The following is a 15,617-nucleotide window of genomic DNA, read 5'->3' on the forward strand; positions in this document are numbered from 1 at the left end:
CAAGCTGCCCAGGGAAGTGGAGGAGTCACCGTCCCTAGAGATGTTCAGGGAACGTGTAGATGTGAAACTGAGGGACATGGTTAGTGAGCATGATGGTGACGGGTTGACTTGATCTTGGAGGTCTTTTCCAACCTTAACTATTCTGTCATTTACGTCTGCAGACAACATCGCATTCGGGAGTGCAGACCGCCCGTGGCTTCTTCCAGCTGGAGTGACACGGCGATACAGCAGGATGTGAAAACGGTGAGCAGCTGCCGAAGGCGGGAAGACCTGCGTGGTGCCTCTGTGCGCGCTCAGCCGGGGCAGCCCAGGCCCAGCCGAGGGCCGGGCACGCAGGACGGGAAGGCTTGCGATGTGTCCCAGGCACGAGCTGGGGAAGAAAAGTACCGAAATAAATGTCAGGGCGCCTCTAGCTCCGAAACACGGCACATTTCGGAACACGCGGGGTACGGTCCGGCTCTCCGACTCGGCAGCTCCGGCCCCGGCCACAGCCACCGAGAAGGCCGGGCCAGGCTGTGCCGGCGCGGAGCCGCCCCCCTCACGGCGCTGCGAGCGGGGAGGCGGGACGGGGTGAAGCGGCGATCGCTGAGGGGAGGGCGGGGAGCTCCGCGGCGGGACCCCGGCTCCCCAAGGCCTCGCCCCCCTCTTGGGAGGCGGCATGGCGGGCGGGCTCCGCGCCTCGCTGTTAGCAGTGCTGGCGCTGCTGCTGGCCGCCGACCGGGCGGCTCTCGCAGGTAGGGCTGCCGCCATGGCGGGCGCCGCGGGGCTCCGGGCGGGCGGATGGGGGAGGGCGGCCCTCGCGGGGTTGCTCCGTCGGGGTCGGGAAGCGGAGTGTGAGCTCGGAGATGCGGCTGAACTGTGTGTGTGCCCCCTGCGCTGCTCTGGGAGGCCTGGAACAAGAACGTGAAAAAAAAATTATTATTATTTTTTTAAAACAGTTGTGAGCGTGACTGTAATTATATGGCATGAACAGAGCCCCAAGGCACGTGCAAAAGTATGTCCTGTGATTCCTTCTCGTCTTGGTTTACCTGCCAACGAGCAGTCCCCGTGGTCGGTAGCTCGGGCACCTGGTTTTGGCAGCCATCTGAGCTTATGACGTCTGGCTTCCAAACCTGCCAGGGGCTGCTGCTCTGTTGCTGGTGCGTGTGCTGCTCTGCTGGAGCTGGCACCGGGATAGCCAGGTGCTTACTTTTGATGTTTGTCGATATCTTCTTGTGAGCTGTGAGTACAGCATTGAGGACTGGTCATCCAGTTTTTTTATTTAAATATCTGTGCTTAATAATTGGCTAGTAAGCATTGAAGTGTCTTTTTTAGCGTGCTCTCTAATCCCACATGACATGAGCTCTTCTGGGTAAAAGGTCTGCACACACATGGTAGGGGGAATATTGCTTATAGGAATGTCTCTTAAATGTCATGAGTATCCAGGAGATCTGATTGTCACAGGAATTTCTGTAGTGATGTAGCATTGTCAGAAATGTCACGATCTAAGAGTTTTGTCATTTACTGTGCTGGCAGTAATGTGAGGTCTGCTAGTACAGTTTTGCAAACAATGCTATGGAAGTTGACAGACCACTTCATGCCTGCTGCTACAGTAGTGTCTTGAATTCCAGGCTTTGCAAGGCGCAGCCACAGCTGGAAGAGGCATTTCCAAATTGCAGGGTAGGGCGTCAAACGCAGCCTGCTGCTTGTGCTAATCTAGGTGCAGCATTATGGAATGCTTCAGCTAAGCTCTCTTCATGCTGAGTTCTGACAGCCAATGTAGTTTGGCATCTGTACCCGATCAGCATGTTAAAATCCAGCACTTGTCTCCTGTTGTAGTTGCTGTTTATAGCCATGAGAGACAGATCCCGGTCCACACGTCTTAGATTGGAGTGGAAAACCTGCAGAAGTCTGAAACAGAAAACCAGCACTAACAACTTCTTTTAAATGGTGAACTGAAATTAGGTGTTAAGTAGTTTGCACAACTCTTTGATGTATTTGATGATGGAACCAAAACTTAACATTACCTATGGTTTTTGATACCCAGTGCTTTAACTATAGGACTATCGTTATCTGGAAATCTGGTGTGTAAAGCATATGTGGATGTAGCACAAGAATGCGTATCACTGTGTGCATTGTAATCTGTTAGAGACTTACAGATACTTAGCTTTTGATTTGCCCACATAATCTCACTGTAAATCTAGCAGTGAGAAAGCGTGAACCAACAGTGAGAATTCACTTCCAAATGAGGGCTATCTTACCTGTAAATGGCATTCCTAGCAAATCTGGCAGTTGTTTAATGTGTCCATTCTTCCTGTACTCCTTTGTGTGCTGTTGATGGCATCTGCTACTGGCTTCAATAAGAATTAGAAACGGAAGTAAAGTTTTGGTTGTGTTTACTCCTTGTCATTTTGCTGCTTTGTATCTTCTGTTGTCATTATCAAAACTTAGCTAATCGAACTCCTGTTATGTGAAGTACCAGAAAGGTGCAGTGAAGAGTGTAACTTTAGTTCAGACTCTGTGATCTGTGAAGAGACATTTCCAACATACCCCAGTGTAGTACAGCATTCCTAATTGTCAGAATGTCTTTTACTTTCAGGTCTTGAGGAGGTGTGTCATCCAAAGTGCAGTTTGATATTTTGTTTTTCTCTGATGAATTTTTACAGAAGATGACTTCCCTACTGTTTCTGGAGTATATGATTCTTGCATACTATTCAAATGGAGCAGAAGACAAACATTTTAATAATGAAATGTGTTTGTATTTCTTAGACATAGTACCACCAATGTATTCAGGAAACCTTGCTAAGGAGAAAAAGAAGGAAAGGATATCTGTGTGGAATTTAGTCATTGGGGATATTTGGAAGAAATGCACCTGAATTCTGAGAGACTGCAACTTAGATGCTCACTGTCCTTTTAGAACAAAGATTTTAACCAGCTTTCCAACAGAGATTTGTAAGCAAACTGTAATGCTGGGATATTCGGTGGTTCTGATGGTGTTTATCAATCTCACCAGTTAAATGTTATCTATGATGCAGCTAGAACTAAATTAAAAGTACAATATTTTAAATATGGTTCCATCCAGCTGCAAGATAAAATGAAGAAGACATTAGTGTGTTTTAAATTGTGAAAATACATTTTCTGCTGTTTATTATTATTATTTTTTCTTTCCAGATTATTATTGGTAATTGCACTTTTTCATCTCCCTGCTAGAGGAGAGGCACTGAGATTCACTGTAGAAAACAGGGCTGTTATCAGCATGAGGTTACACCTGCACAAAGGTATTGCTCGTTTCATCAAGCCCTTGACTTTCTGGTCAGTTCTTTTAAGTCCACCAGTTCAGTCTATCCTAATGGACCAGAACCCAGAGTTTTTTAAAGTGAAGCCAGGTTTCAATCCAGAATGTCAGAAAAATCAGCTACCAAACTGATTCTTCTTCACTGCTATTCAGAAGGAAAAAGCTAATGTGAGACTATTTTAAGAAAGTAATTGCTGTCAGATATTGTTTTTTTCCAACTTCTCGTTTGTACAAGTTTTGAATAACTTGAGCTGATTGTTTTTATTTCTAGAATATATTGCTCATGAGAACTCATGAAACCTATGTCTTGTTATAATGGCAGTTTCACAGAATCACAGAATCATAGGGATTGGAACGAGATCTCTGGAGATCATCTAGTCCAGCACCCTGCTTAAGCAGATTCACTATAGTAAGTTGCGCAGAAAAGTGTCCTGTTGGTTTTTGAATACCTCCAGAGAAGGATGCTCCAGTCAACCCTGGGCAGCCTGTTCCCAATGCTCTGTCGTCCTCACTGTGAAGAAGTTCTTTTGCACATTTGTGCAGCACTTCCTATGCTTCAGTTTGTGGCCATTTCCCCTTGTCCTTTCACCAGGCACTGCTGAAAAGAGGCTGGCCTTTTCTCTTTACCTCCTGCACCTTAGGTATTTATAGACATTGATTAGATCCCTTCTCAGTCTTCTTTTCTCAAGGCTGAACAGACCCAGGTCACTCAGTCTTTCCTCATAAGGGAGATGCTCCAGGCCATTTATCATCTTTACGGCTTTGCACTTGACCCTCTCTAGAAGTTCCCTGTCTTCTTTGAACTGAGGAGCCCAGAACTGTGCATAAAGCTCCAGATCCAGCCTCACCAGGATCAGGGCTTTTACTATTTGTATTATGTCTTGAAAAAACAGTAGTTTTAATCACTGGTATACTATAGAGTGTTGTTAATGATCTTTCCAAAAGTTCAAAAAGACATGTTACTCATATAAAAATATTCTGCCTGAAAAAATTACTTTTCAGTTAGGACACTTTTATATAACAAACATTTGATTTCATCATATTTCCACAGCATTTATCTCCCACCACTCAGATGTTTACTTCAGGGGGTTTTGTTTAAATGATTCACTTTCAAATAATTATAAAATACCGATAGAGACCAGTATCTCTTTCTCTGACCTGTTTTTATATACTTCAGTATTAGGATTCTCCTGTAGTCACAGTGGTTTAAATGCATGCGTGGCAGCCTCAGATTGAAAGGAAACAGCTGGAACAGATAATTGCAGCATATGAAGGAGTCAGTTTGGCTCAGTTCTAGTTCCAGCTTCAAGGAAAATATGGTCAAGCTAAAAAAAAAAAAAAAAAAAAAAAAAAAAAAAAAAAAAAAGGAAGTAAACTGTATTTGTGGACATTAAAGAATTCACTTCAGAGAAGACTGATATCTCTTCTTGTACCTTTATTAAAGTCTTGGATGTGGATGAAAAGCTCTGTTATCTCAAAGCATCTAGAGAAGTTGCTTGTTTCTGGGTCGGCTTTAGGCATATTTATATTTATGTGCAGTAGTTGCGGAAATATTCTTTAGTCCCTCATTCTGTCTTTTTTTTTTTTTTTTTTTTTTTTTTTTTTCCAGGGTGAGCAGCTGTAAAAAGCTTCTTGTGTGAGGTACATTTAATTTCTCTGGATTCCTCAGAACTTGTTAATGTCTCCACTTTTTTTGTGCAGTCAAAATGAACAAGACTTTTAAAAGTAATTAATATCATGATGATTTATTTGTATTTGGTATTAAAAGACTGAACACTTGTTTCCATCACTCAGATCCTCAGGGGAGAGGATACTTATTATGTTCACATCTGAAGTTGCATGCTGTTTTTCCTGTAGCTTATAAGAAAAGAGTTGGAACCTACACATTGTACAACTAACAGTTCAAACTGTTTCTAGATGATTAGGAATTTATCACCTCTTGTCGTTAAAATTTGCAATTCCATACCAGGAGGAAGGAAAAGAAAAAGAGCTGCAAGACATATAAGTCATGCACTCCTGTGCTCTGTTGCGTGCATGCTGCAGCTGTCCACGCTGTTGCTCTCCTTTGCTAATTCCCTGGGTTGTTCCAGTAATTTCATCTTAGTTACAACAGAAGCACTTTGGATTCTAAAGGGATCTTTCATTATTTACCACATTTGCATAATTGGGGGCTACTAGCTTTACTTTCATGAATGCTGAAATTCTACCTTGTAGAAACCTTTATCTTGAAATACCACATCTTGTCTGTCTCTCACTGAAGCGCCCTAAAGTATGTGGAAGTTCAGAAGAAGTGTGTTGGTATGGAGAAGTGTTTGTTTGCTTTTCGAATGGAGGGTTGAAGGCAGGAAGGATGCAGTTACACAGCTTCAGTGTCTCAGCAGCCCCTAAGTGAACTCTTGTGGAATGTGCTTCATAGTCTCCCTTTAATATGGAAATGTCACTGAAACAAAAGAGACAAAGGAAAATACTGCCATTCTGAAAGATCAATAATTATCTGAGCCACCTCTGCTGGCCCATTTCTGTCTCATTTACCTTTCTGTGAATGAGCTGCAGGGAACTAGTCTTTCTTTAAGGTGCAATCTCAGCTGGACGGGAGGAAGCCTTCATCATGACTTGGAGAGGCGTCATAGCTCTACTGAAAGCACTGAAGGCAATAGCTGACCAGGCACAACTAATGAATATTCCTGTTGTGCTTTGTCTTGAGTCTCCTGTTTGGACAAACGCACTCTGTTTTGGCTTTCTGTTTTTCACAGAGAAAGATACATAATTTCATTTTCTTGAAGGCTTGTTGTATAGTTGCAAGTGTCACCAGAGGGATCTGTGTAGAGCGTCTACCAAGTTGAGACCTTTTCTGTGTTTGGAGCTCCTTGTTACCTTTGTAGCATGTGACAAAATTAGATGATAAAGTAGCAGGTTCAAAAACAGTGAAAAGTGGTTTTTATTTTACCCCTTCTATAGAATCTATTAGGAATAGAATGCATACAAAAACCTTACTGAGTTAAGGTCCAAGCCTAAGCCTGTTCGTAAAACTTTCTTTAGGAAGAGTGTGGAATGGATCCTAGGAAGGAAACGGTTGAGATATGCAGAGCTTTGGCTGTTTCCTGTCAACACAGGTGAATAAAGAAGTTGATCAGATATGATGTTTGCATCAAACTACTTCAGTTAATTACAGTGAATGGAATTGCCATTCCAATATCAGTTCTTCCTTATGCACTGCTGAGAAAACGTGCTCTAGTCTGAAATGAAAAATATTGGCAAAAATGTGGAAAAATAATGCTTTTTTTCAATTACATTTTTAATCTTGATTTTGTTCTTGGATTTACGTGTGTAGCTTATGATAGCTGTGTAGCAAGTTTGAGGCTGGTTTCTTTTTCATGCATTTCTGGTTTTTGTTTTTTTTTTGTTTTGTTTTGTTTGTTTGTTTGTTTTTTGCATATTGAGTAGAGAAGCTAAGAGGTAAACAATTGAAAGTGTGACAACTTGTTGAATTCAGTTATTTTTTTAACAGCAAAGGAAAAGGATGCTGGATGAAAAGTTAAAATGCTAACCTAATGCTTCCACTAGATAACAGAGCGATTTCTTTGCTCTGTTATTCTGAAGGCTACTTCTTTCTCAACTGGTTTCTTGTGTTTACTTCTAAGAAAGCTGTTGTGGGCAGAGGTGATCAGGAATATTTAGAAAAATTACTTCAAACTTTTCAAGATTTGAAATTTACAGGTAAGTGCAATTTGTTATGATGAAAATATTAGAAAGGACTTATAGCCTGAGTGTGGTGTTTCTAATCAGTGTTGGAAGTGGGTTCTAGTGGAGAAGGAAAAGAGTTAAGGAATGCTAATTAACTGGTAAATCAGATCTTTAAATGGATGACCACGTTTTTTGGCTTTATGTATTTATGTTGATAGAAGCCAGCATTTCCTGGCAAGACTGCAGGAACAGCATAAAGCTGCACAAGGCTGCAGTGGAGGACGTTCAGACCTGGACATTGGAAGAAATGTTTTGTAGGAAGGGTGGTCAAACACAGCAGTAGGCTTCCTGGGGAGAAGGTTGGTGCCCTATGCCTGTCATTATTTATGAGGCATTTGGGTAATGCCTCTTGGGAAATAAGATTTGGATAACAATGTGCTTTAACTTCTGGTTAGCCTTGGAGTTGTCAGGCAGTTGGACGTGATGAACTTTGTAGCCCCAACCTGTTCTGTTCATTTCTACTCTACGTATAAATGTGCACAAAGACAAAATTATAATTGACCTAGATCTTATTCTTGTCTCCTTCGATCCATCTTTTGCCTTTGGGGCATAGATTGACATTGTAAAATTGATCGTCTACTCAAGAAATCCAAAGGAATTGTTCACTCTGTGATATGTTAAACTCACATATTCCATTATCAAGGGAGCAAATGTCCCCTTTTCTAACATGGTGGCATGACAGTTAAAATTTGGTTTCAGCCAGAAATCATTCTAAAATCATCCTGAAAGAGTCAGCTTTAGAGGAACTTGATTCCTGTGTTGTAATAACATGCTGCTTATTTTGATGAGTACTGAAGCAGAAAGCATGCCAAAGCGCAGTAGGTGGTTTTGGCACAAGATCTCATTTAGTACTAGATCACTGCCTGATACTGAGTTTCCCATCCTACCTTCAGTGGTGGATTGTGACTCTGATGTGTTCTGTGGGAGGCAAAAACTTATGTTAACTTATGTTTGTTTTTTGTTTTATAGGAAAACCACTTAAAACACCAAACTGTTTCCCAGTGGCACACTGAAAAATATTGTCTCTCTGCAACTTCATTTCTGGTTATTTTAAATTGCATTTAGTAACGGATAAGTTTGTCTTTCTGCTCAGTTTCTTCTCCTGACACCCCTTGTTTTTTTCATCCAGCATACTTGAGTCTAATGAAAATTTGATGTCTTGAGAAGTTAATTTCAAGTTCCAACCATGGTCATTAGTTTTGATACAGAAATTCCTAGATGAAATCTGTGGGCTGTATTAGAGTAATCATAATGAAACTTTCATGATGATAAAGTCCACAAAAGCTTTGGATTTTACTTGTTAATTTCTGATGAACCTCACTGATAAAACTGTAGTGAATCTTTTTCTTTCCCCATCCATAGGAGTGCTAAAATATAAGTAGCAACAAAGTGAACCTCAGTAGGGTGAGTGGCAGCATCTGAAGGTTGAACCTTCTTGTACTCATTCTATTATATTTCCTTTCTAATGTTACTGCAGTATCTGAAGGAAATTAATCAATTTTTGATTAACACAAATTGTTTCAGAAAGCTAGGGTATACTTCCTATGACATTCAGGAAGACAGTATCTGAATGTTTCATTTGCTGAGATAGACATCTGAGGACTTCTCTCCCTTACCTGTGTCATTGACTCCAAAGCACAGCAGGATACCATCAGTGACCTACATTTCGTCTGTAGGAAGAGTAACATACCTAGCCATTACTACAATATGTGTTCTCCGTAATGTAACACTTATGAACACTTAAGCTATTTTCTGTCTCATCAGTGAGAGGTTCTCATTTATACTGTATGTGGTTCTGTATCCTAGTACTATTTTTTAATCTGTTTTCTTTATTAACCTCAAAATAGCAACATTTCTAAATAAAAAACCAGCCTTTGTTTTATTGCTGTATGGATTTTGTGGAATACCTGCTAGGTTTACTAGAGCTATTTGATGAAAGCTTCTTTTTTTTTTTTTTTTTTTTTTTTTTTTTCTTTCTTTCTTTAATTTAAAACCATTTTTTTTACACACAGTAGTGACTCTTCCTTTGCAAGAAGTGTGTGTACCTCAATAATGTAAAAATCCCTCTGTTTCTATGGGAACTGAATATAACATACTATTACTTTGTTTTTGGCTCTGGGGTTTGCAGAAATCTTGTTCTTAAGAAAGCCACTAAAATCTTCTTCTATAGCAAAATTTTAGAATACTAATGTTAGCAATTCTTTCATCAAACAACTGGTTAATGAGGCCTCTGATTTGATAGTCTGAAACTTAGACAACTTCCAGAATTGAGTCTGGAATCTGAGTTGAAGTTGCATGTTTTTTCTAAGAGTCACTAAAGTGTTATCAAATTCAGCGGGATGGGAGTTAATGTGGAAACAGAAACGATTTCAGCTAAGATGTTCTCTGCAGTTATGCTTAAATTTAAAAAGGTCTGTGTTAAAACAAGAAAGCTGTCTTACATGAAGCTGAAAGATGCAAATTAAATATATAACTACTGGCATTTTAAAGTGATTGTGTCCTAGTGCTGCTGAAGACATCATAGGCCCTCACAGATCTAATGTGTAAATGGGCAGGCCTGAAAAAAATCAGGTCAAAGGTCAGCTATCAAAGTTATTACTAGATATAGTATATCTATATATATATAGATATTTTTGTGTATATATCAAGAACAAAAATCCTGTATAGGATCTATGTATCTACTTAATTAAGTTAAGTGGTTACTAAATAAGAGGTGGTTAATAAAAAGCACTCGGAAAGAGCATGACTGTGGCAGAGAAGCTAAACAGTATGATGTTTACTGTTAACTAGGAAGATTCTCAAGCTGAAATCCCTTTTTATTTTTGTGAAAGAGAGATTGTTAGCAGAAGAATTCTACAGAGTTTGTCTTGCAATTTGTGCTGCTCAGTGTAGTAATAGAGAAGGTGGTAAAGGCAGAGAGCAGTTGAATGAAGAAGTTTGCTGTTGTTACAGTTGTTTTCTCCTTCAGAGAGTGAAGAACTGAAGGAGATGTGTACAAAACTGAGCTATTGGGCTACAGGGCATCAGGGTTGGTTGATGGTTGCATAAAGGAACCAACAGAATAGGTAGGACTCTTGAGCCTGGAAAAGTAAGAGACAAGAAAATGTGAAAGAATATGTTTCTGCAGGGTGCCAGAGACCTGCAAGTCTTCTTACCCAAGATGACAGAGGAGGTCTCTGGCAGAGATGTAGGAGAACTTATTATAGATGAATATGCTTACATGTACCAAAAGAGAAACTAGATAAGTACTTCAGAGAGAAATACTTCGACAATTCAAAAACAGCTCAACTGTGGTAAGCTCCAGAGAAGACTGAAATCAAAAAGAATTGCAGAGTAGGAGTGTATTTGAAGGAAGTTGTTAAATATACTTGTGCATTCTTATGATATTGTTTGACTACAATTGGAAATAGCCAATGGGCTATGTTCATTTCTTGTCCAAACTGATATGGCCATTGAGCTCTTATCCAATGACAGGATGAATTTGATATCTAAGATATATTTCTGTTCATGTTGTGATTTAGCCAGTTGGCAGCAGTGTCTGCTCTCTTCCCTCCCTCCAACTGGGATGCAGGAGAGAATCAGAAAAAAAAGAAGTAGAACCCATGCGTTGAGATAAAGACAGTTTAATAAGACTGAATTAGAAGAGATGATAATAATAATAAAGAATATACAGAACAAGTGAGGCACAGTGTATTTTCTCTATTTGCTCACCACCCACTGACCAGCTCCCAGACAGTCCTCAAGCAGAGATTTCTCACCCTAGCTAACTCCCCTCACTTTTATAGTTCAGCATGGCACCATATAGTGTGGAGTATCCCTTTTGCCAGTGTAGGTCATCTCTCCTAGTTCTGTCCTCTTCAAACTCGCTGTTTACCCACAGACCCCTTGCTGGCAGGACAGTATGAGAATCTGAAACTTTTGGTGCTGTGCAGCGCTGCTCAGCAAAAGCTAAAATCTGTCAACACTGTTTCTCTCTTAAAGCCAAAACACTACATACCAGATGCTATAAGGAAACTGTCATCTTAAACCAAGACAAGTATTAACTCTCATTTATATATGTTTTTTTTATATATGTTTAGATACAAATGAGAAAAAGAGAATTTATGTGTGTAACTAAAGTTCATGCTTGTTTTCTTTCTTTTAGTGTCATTTTATGGTGATAGTTTTGTGGCATTGAAGATGGCAGAAGCATCCTGTCAGACAACCTTACAGTTACGGTTTCTAACAAGCAAGCCACATGGATTGCTCTTTCTTGCAGCTGGGAAGAAAGGTTATTGTTTGATAGAGTTACAGTCAGGAAATCTGCAGGTATGATTTGTAACTATAGCCTCTGCTGTTGAGTTTTTCTTTAAGCTATTGTCAGTAGCAGTTCTCAAAGTTTATGTTTAAAAAATGGAAATGACACATAACATTTTTTTGAAATTTTCAATTAAATTATATGTTTCTTACAATGATAGTTATTAAGAAGCTACTTATTTAGAAGCCTCCTAGATCTCTAGAAAGTCGTAAAATCAAAATCACTCTGTTCAAGTCATGAGGTTCAATGAGGTAAAATTTCGGAATTAATGATATTAACATCTTAAAAAATGTTGGGGTCCAAATAATAACTTTTCTGTAATGCGTGTTCTTCAAACAACGCTGTCACCTGGATTCTCAGTTGTTGGTTCTAGCAAAATTAGAGAGCAGTCCATTCCCATTTCTTCAATTAGACAAGTCAGACTTGTGATGTCAAGTGAACCTACACAAATATTTAATGAGACTTCTTTTTTTTAAATTATATTTTATGAATGGTATGCTTAATATGAAAATTAATGAAAATGAACCTAGCAAGTCTCTATGAATATATGATTGTAAAAAAGATTACTTTGGATTTTGATGTATTTTTAATTTTTTCTTGCAGTTGAGAATTAACTTTGGCATGGGAGAACGAATATTGCGATCTTGGCAAAAATCTCATCTGAATGATTTAGCTTGGCACTTGGTTGAACTGCATCATGAACGTGATAATGTCACATTGTTAATTGATGAAAATGATAGGACTACTGCAAAAATGCCTGGATTTCTCTATGAATTAAATATTGATCATGGATTCTACCTCGGTGGTACTACAGAACTTGATGTTCCTTACCTTGCTGGGGGACTGCCCAGCTTTCGAGGATGTATTGATGATGTGTTATTTAATCAGCTAGACATTCTGATGCCCCTGAGATCTTCCAGCTTTAAAAAAGTCCATGAAGTTTCAATGGGATGCAGCGATGAATTCTTTGCAGGTGAAGATGAACCCATCAGTTTTTTTAGTTCCAGATCCTATGTTTCTTTCCCATTATGGAATGTTGATGGTGAGGGAATCTTGGAATTTGCATTGCAAACATCAGCTGCACGTGGCTTGCTGCTTTATCATCCCGGACAAGAAGGAGATTTCATTGCAATGGAAGTGGAAGATGGATTGATTAAAGCCTATATTGAAAAGCATAAAAGTAGAACCCACCTTTCCTCTCTTAGGTCAGTCAATGACAGTCATTGGCATTATATTAAGCTGAAATTTACTGCAGAATATTTACAACTGACATTGGATAAAGAAACTGTTAAAAAATCATTCCCTCCTCAAAACGAGCTGCTGCTTCTGAACGGGGCTCTCTTTGTAGGTGGCGTAGATGACAGTAAACGATCGGAAGTGATTAAGTTAGGGCTAACCTCTGTGTCTGGTATGTCTGGTGCATCTGGGAAGCATGGCAGAGGAAGGTCCTTCAAAGGTTGCTTGAGAGACCTGAAAGTCAATTCAGAAAAGAAATCGCTGAAGAATGTTCAAGTAACAAAGGATATTTCAGCTGGATGTGAAACGGAAAATGCTTTTAATACAAATCTTTCTTTGGAGATGGCTGTAAAATATCCTACTGTAAAAGCAGCCCCAACACTTGGCCTTTCCCCTGAAGACTTTGTGTCTCTGGGAAAGGAAGATGAAAACCACTTTTTAGTTCTGAGTAACCTGCTTGTTCAAGAAGGTGGAAAAGCCTCACTTGAATCTAAACATATTCAAGTTAATTTAGACTTTCAGAAATTAGGAATTAATCTGTCACAAATTCTTTTTGAAATAAAGGAACCGCCATCACGTGGTAACTTGAAACTAGATGTTGAACCAGTGCTGGAGGTAAATATGTTTACTTTGCAGGATGTGTGGCAAGGGAAGATTCTGTACATCCATGGTGGCTCTGAAGATACTTACGATTATTTTAATTTCTCAATTTCTGCAAACAATAGAAAGACTGCGCCTCCATATTTGCAAAGAAATGATGAGTATATGTTTAGCATTATCATCACTCCAGTAAATGATGCTCCTGAGATCACACTTGCTGAGGGAAACTTACTGCTTTTGATAGAAAACTCAAAGAAACGTTTGACTAGTGACTTGATAAAAGTATTAGATAATGATACAGATCCTCTGGACCTCAGTCTTTCAGTTCTTGGAAATCTTAATGCAAATGCAGGATATTTAGAAAATTCAAAGCATCCTGGAAAGGCTATTACTACTTTTTCTAATGAGGACTTACGAAAAGGCTATGTTTTCTTTGTCCACACAGGTGTCAGGAACTCAAGAATTGTTCTGAGAGCAAACGATGGTGAGAAAGTGAGCAATACTGTTGTGTTACGCGTCATGGCAATTCCTTTGGAATACAGAGTTGTTAGCAACTCAGGAATAAAACTTGTCCAGGGTGCTACAGCTCTAATCGCATCCAAGCATCTGACAGTTGAAACAAATGCCGACCTACAAGAGCTGGAGATTCAATATGAGATCACAGTTGCACCCCAGTATGGGGAAGTTCAAAGGCAGCATTCAAGGGGGGAATGGAAGCAAGTCAGCTCTTTCTCTCAGCGCTCCATTCAGCGCAGCCGTGTGCGATACTGTAGCACTTTTAAGGAAGTTCAGCGGGAAAATATTACTGACCAATTTAAATTCAAAGTTAGCATAGGAAACAGAATCAGTGAAGAGTATGTGTTTCCAGTCCAAGTGAAATGGTTAAGGTACAGTTTATTGAAATATGCTCCTCTAGAAATTGAAAAATCAAAAAAGAAATACTTGAATTCAGATAATCTTTTTGCTGTGCTTATGGGTCAAGAAGTACCTGAAGATGAGCTTCACTTTAAATTGCTGTCCTTACCAAAGAGTGGAGATATACTGCTTAATGACCAGTCTTTGAAAGAATATTCAGTCTTTAGCCAGAAAGATATTGCTGATCAAAAAGTGGCATATCAGTTAATGAGCAACTATTGTGAAGACAATCATGATTCATTTAAATTCCTCATCTCTACAAAGTATCTGGAATCAAATGTCTTTGACTTTGAAATCTACATCAAATCAGATTTTAGAAACATAATTTTAATTAACAATGGCTTAACTGTTACTGAAGGTGAAGGAGAATTAATAACAAACTCAAAATTGTTTGTGCAAACACTGGATAATAAAACTTTGCAATATACAGTTTTAAAGTTTCCTAAACATGGGAAATTAAAACTCATTAATTCTTCAGATTCATTTGAGAGTAATGGCAATCTCACCACTTTCACTAATAAAGATATAACTGATAAGCGTCTTATGTACGTTCATGATGATTCTGAAACAGTGTTTGATGAATTTCTTGTGAGAGTTTCCAATGAAGAATCAAGGGAGAGTGCAATCTTTGATCCTGAAGTAGGACCTTCCTCAGTAGAAATTAGATTCAACATTTCTGTCCAGCTGAAGAATGATGAAAAACCAGTACGTGTTGTTGATAAAGTATTCAACATTGTGAGAAATGGACAGCGATTATTGACTTTGTCAGATCTTTGTTATCACGATCCTGATTCTGATTTTGAAGATGGGCAGCTGCTATACACAAGACGTGGCATTTCGAATGGGGATTTGGTGCTAACAAATGATTCATTGCACAGACTCTATCAATTCAAGCAAGCAGACCTGGAGCAAAAGCAAGTCTTGTTTATACACCACGGTGCAGATTTTGGGCGTTTTGTGCTCTTTGTGACAGATGGCAAACATTACACATCTTTCCTTCTAGAAGTTAATGCCACTGATCCTTATCTTAGCTTGGCAAATAACACAGGCCTGTTGGTTCAAAAAGGAAAAGAGGAAATTGTTACAACAGCTAACCTAAGTGCTAGTACAAACCAAGACATCAGAAATGATCATGAGATTACATTTCAGATAACCACTTTCCCAAAATATGGAAAAATATATGTAAATAGTTTAGTGATGGACTCCTTCACACAGCTTGATCTGATAAGGGGGTACGTGACCTACAGGCATGATGACAGCAACAACCTTATTGACACGTTTAACTTTACAGTCTATGCTAAAAACATCCATCTTGATTCTGCTGTGCATGTTCGCATGTATTTGGAAGGTCATCAGTGGCCACCAAGGATTGTGAACAGTAACAGTCTCTTAGTTGAAGAAGGAAAAACAGTTAAGATCAGTAAAGGAAAACTGCAAGTGAGTTAACTGAATTGCTAGTAAACTGTATTGGCCATTTCTCCGCTCTAGTAGCAAGTTTTCTTCTCTGCTTTTTCAGATATTGCAGAATCTGCAGTCTCTTTCACCAAGTTT

At 39.3% G+C, this 15,617-nt stretch overlaps 1 protein-coding gene across 1 annotated transcript in view; it reads left to right on the forward strand.

The window, feature by feature from the left end:
• Positions 1-395: 395 nt before the first annotated feature.
• The window catches only part of LOC122163977 (chondroitin sulfate proteoglycan 4-like), a 39,532-nt gene continuing 24,310 nt past the window's right edge, over positions 396-15,617 (forward strand). Inside the window, 6 exon segments of the mRNA XM_042825603.1 lie at positions 396-472; positions 474-555; positions 558-639; positions 642-734; positions 11,163-11,326; positions 11,919-15,503. Coding sequence (XP_042681537.1) covers positions 396-472; positions 474-555; positions 558-639; positions 642-734; positions 11,163-11,326; positions 11,919-15,503 — 4,083 coding nt within the window.

The sequence above is a fragment of the Centrocercus urophasianus genome, unplaced genomic scaffold (genome assembly GCF_019232065.1).
Source record: "Centrocercus urophasianus isolate 14NV4802_14NV808 unplaced genomic scaffold, USGS_Curo_1.0 seq_25, whole genome shotgun sequence".
Lineage (NCBI taxonomy): Eukaryota > Metazoa > Chordata > Aves > Galliformes > Phasianidae > Centrocercus > Centrocercus urophasianus.